The 2,602-nt window shown below is 35.9% G+C and overlaps 1 protein-coding gene across 2 annotated transcripts; it reads right to left on the bottom strand.

Annotated features, from left to right (window-relative positions):
• Nucleotides 1–59: 59 nt before the first annotated feature.
• Nucleotides 60–1,702, bottom strand: LOC130695756 (protein Jade-1-like). Of its 2 annotated transcripts, none has more exons than XM_057518846.2 (7): nt 1,543–1,702; nt 1,365–1,462; nt 1,141–1,299; nt 774–989; nt 584–707; nt 396–518; nt 60–314 (listed from the first exon to the last, which is right to left on the bottom strand). In XM_057518846.2, exons 4-7 carry the CDS (start codon nt 809–811, stop codon nt 174–176), a joined length of 426 nt encoding a protein of 141 aa, XP_057374829.1. In that variant the 5' UTR covers nt 812–989; nt 1,141–1,299; nt 1,365–1,462; nt 1,543–1,702; the 3' UTR covers nt 60–173. The 2 variants fall into 2 exon arrangements, with proteins under 2 accessions (XP_057374829.1, XP_057374830.1); XM_057518847.2 differs by having other exon boundaries at nt 774–985.
• Nucleotides 1,703–2,602: the final 900 nt, after the last annotated feature.

Genomic DNA, 2,602 nt, shown 5'->3' with positions numbered 1-2,602 from the left:
TGGGTTCGTCTTTAAATGATTGGTGACCAACGACGATTCCATTTTTTAATTTCATTGCGGGGATGTTCGACTGTACGCCTGCTATGAGTTGAATGACTTGTTCAAAGCCTTCTTTTTGGATCGTTTCCCCACGTAAATATACAAGGTCATAGACATTGGAGCCATGATTGGCGTCAGTTCTGCTGGGGTGATAGTTTTTTGTAGATCAGACAGAGACAAAATCGCTGTTGCTTGTGGAAGGTTTGTTCTCGCAATCGAAAATACGATCGTGATAATTTCTCTCTTCGGCTGACCATGTAACACAAATTTCGAACCTACAGCGAAGAACAGTTTTTACTGACAACTCTGCATTTAACGAGATAAAATAATAAAGTTAATGAGAAGTATGTTCATACCCTCTCTAGGTCTTGTCGTAGCTGTACAAACAATTTCATACGTTCCATATCTTGCTGTTGTTGCTGACTTAATCTTTCCGTTTCAGTGGTTTTGGGCGGTAGCAATGGTCTGTCTCGGTTGGACTGGAAATTTTAAAAAAGAAAATTGATTGCTTGTAGTAGAGACACATGAATTTGGGAGCACACACCTTTCGTTTAAGAACCCAAAAGTTGAAAATTTGATCAACAACGACATCGAGATCAAGATCTAGCGTCCGCGCCGTTTCATTAATGCTGGCATGCTTATAAAAGTCCGATTCGATGAGTTGTAGCCTTTTCACACACAAGTAACTCTAAATAATTAAACGCAAAACGTAAAAATGTTTATGTATCCTATACTTTTGGGCACGGATTAAGTGCCTTTCTTCGACGGTCATTTCTTTTTTCAGCTTTCTAACGGATTGGGTGTTCTCCTCCCCCTCGCCTTCAACATGAGATCCCGTGATCCATATCCAATATTGATATCATGGAAATCAATAATAAGGAATAGTGTTACGTGCTCCTGGACATTTTCTTGGGCACTGCTCAGCGATGGTACCGATTTCGGTTTGCTACCTAAGACGATAATAAATTAATGTAGTTACTAGTTGAAAATGCATCTAAGTGAAATGATAATTAAAGAATGGCTCTCAGATACTATCTAGCAGGAAGATTAGAACGAAAAGCCTTTAAACCATAAAAATAAAATTAATTTAGATTCAATTACACATATGTGTCCATTCATAGCTGGGTGTGTAGTTGGTTTTCTCCTCAACAACAGAATTGGATGTCTTGCTTCTGTAAATTGAAATCCGTTAAAGCTCAGTACTTGCATCTTGAGATTAATGTCTTGACGTAACTAACAGCTGTAATGCTGTTATTTCATCTGAACGATAAGAAAAATGATTACATAAATTTCACGAACAAAAAATCTGTGAAAATCTAGATTACCAGAAGGATGATAGCTATAAGGCAGCTAACAAGTTGGTTCCCAAATGGTTCATGGTAAATCATGCTCTAGTTTCATGATTCTCCTTGAAAGTAACCACCTAAGAAACATTTCGGATTAGTAATGTGTGTCAAATTTCCAACTGCAACTAATAAAATTATGTCTACACACTTTAAATACCTTTCCTTCCAAGTAAATTTTTTCTTCTGTGGTGCTAATGCCAACATGAATTTGAAATGTACCAAAACTGCCAAACCTAGGTAATAGAAAATTTTTAATTTTACTGAAACTAGCCACTTACCTGTCAAACAAACACCGCTTACAATAAGCAACTTCAACGATTCATAGAATTGTAGGATGTTGACACTTCGAGCTTGAAACAGTCGTCTGCTTGTAGTAACCGTTGCCATATATATCGTAAAAAACAATATTTTGCGCAAGGGCAAACAGTGTTTTATTATGAAATTAACGTTTCTTAAATTATTTTTATATAATAATTTTCTTAGTTATCTGTGTATTAAGAGGTACTTATGTGCCCTCCCAAGAATCCTCATTGAGGCACGAAGAAAAAAAAAGTGAATAGCGACACTAGTAAAGGGCGGGTGATGGTAGGCCTGAAAACACCAGTGAAAATGTGAAATGCGAAAATCCAAATACTGTATAAACAAAATTACTTATAATCCTGCAAAAATATTATGAATGTAAATTTTTTTTAAAAAGTTATAATGCAGTGAAAAGGCGTCATATTGATAACGGTGTTTGAAGTGCAGAAACCAATATAAGCCGTTCGGTTTTTTTTTCAACATATCGGAAAATTAAGCCCATTACACATTTAATTTTTTTAAGATGGAGAAATAGGACCTCAAGGCTGGAGAAATAGGACCCTCAATAGGGAGAAATAGGACCCTTCAAAAAATGTTTGAAGATTGGGTCCTATTTCTCCAGGTCCTATTTCTCCAGGTCCTATTTGTTGGTCCTAAATCTCCGGGTCCTATTTCTCCAGGTCCTATTTCTCCGGCTACCAAATATACGTGTATTCAATGTGAATATAGTGTTATAGAATCAGTTTCATATCTACATTCAAACAGTATCAAATATACGTGTATTCAATGTGAATATAGTGTGATACAGTCAGTTTCAATATCTACATTCAAACAGCATCAAATATACGTGTATTCAATGTGAATATAGTGTGATACAGTGAGTTTCAATATCTACATTCAAACAGCATCAAATATAC

Source organism: Daphnia carinata, unplaced genomic scaffold, assembly GCF_022539665.2.
Source record: "Daphnia carinata strain CSIRO-1 unplaced genomic scaffold, CSIRO_AGI_Dcar_HiC_V3 NW_026453034.1, whole genome shotgun sequence".
Lineage (NCBI taxonomy): Eukaryota > Metazoa > Arthropoda > Branchiopoda > Diplostraca > Daphniidae > Daphnia > Daphnia carinata.
The sequence above is the reverse complement of the archived record's forward strand: the minus strand, read 5'-3'. Positions and strand labels throughout refer to the sequence as shown.

What these genes read in the sequence shown, in the direction of transcription:
- LOC130695756 (XM_057518846.2), bottom strand. Translation starts at nt 811, where the DNA reads ATGACCGTCGAAGAAAGGCACTTAATCCGTGCCCAAAA. An exon ending in CACTTAATCCGTGCCCAAAA is followed by an intron (nt 708 to 773) that starts GTATAGGATACA and finishes GTGTGTGAAAAG; the next exon opens with GCTACAACTCATCGAATCGG. An exon ending in TACGACAAGACCTAGAGAGG is followed by an intron (nt 315 to 395) that starts GTATGAACATAC and finishes TCTTCGCTGTAG; the next exon opens with GTTCGAAATTTGTGTTACAT.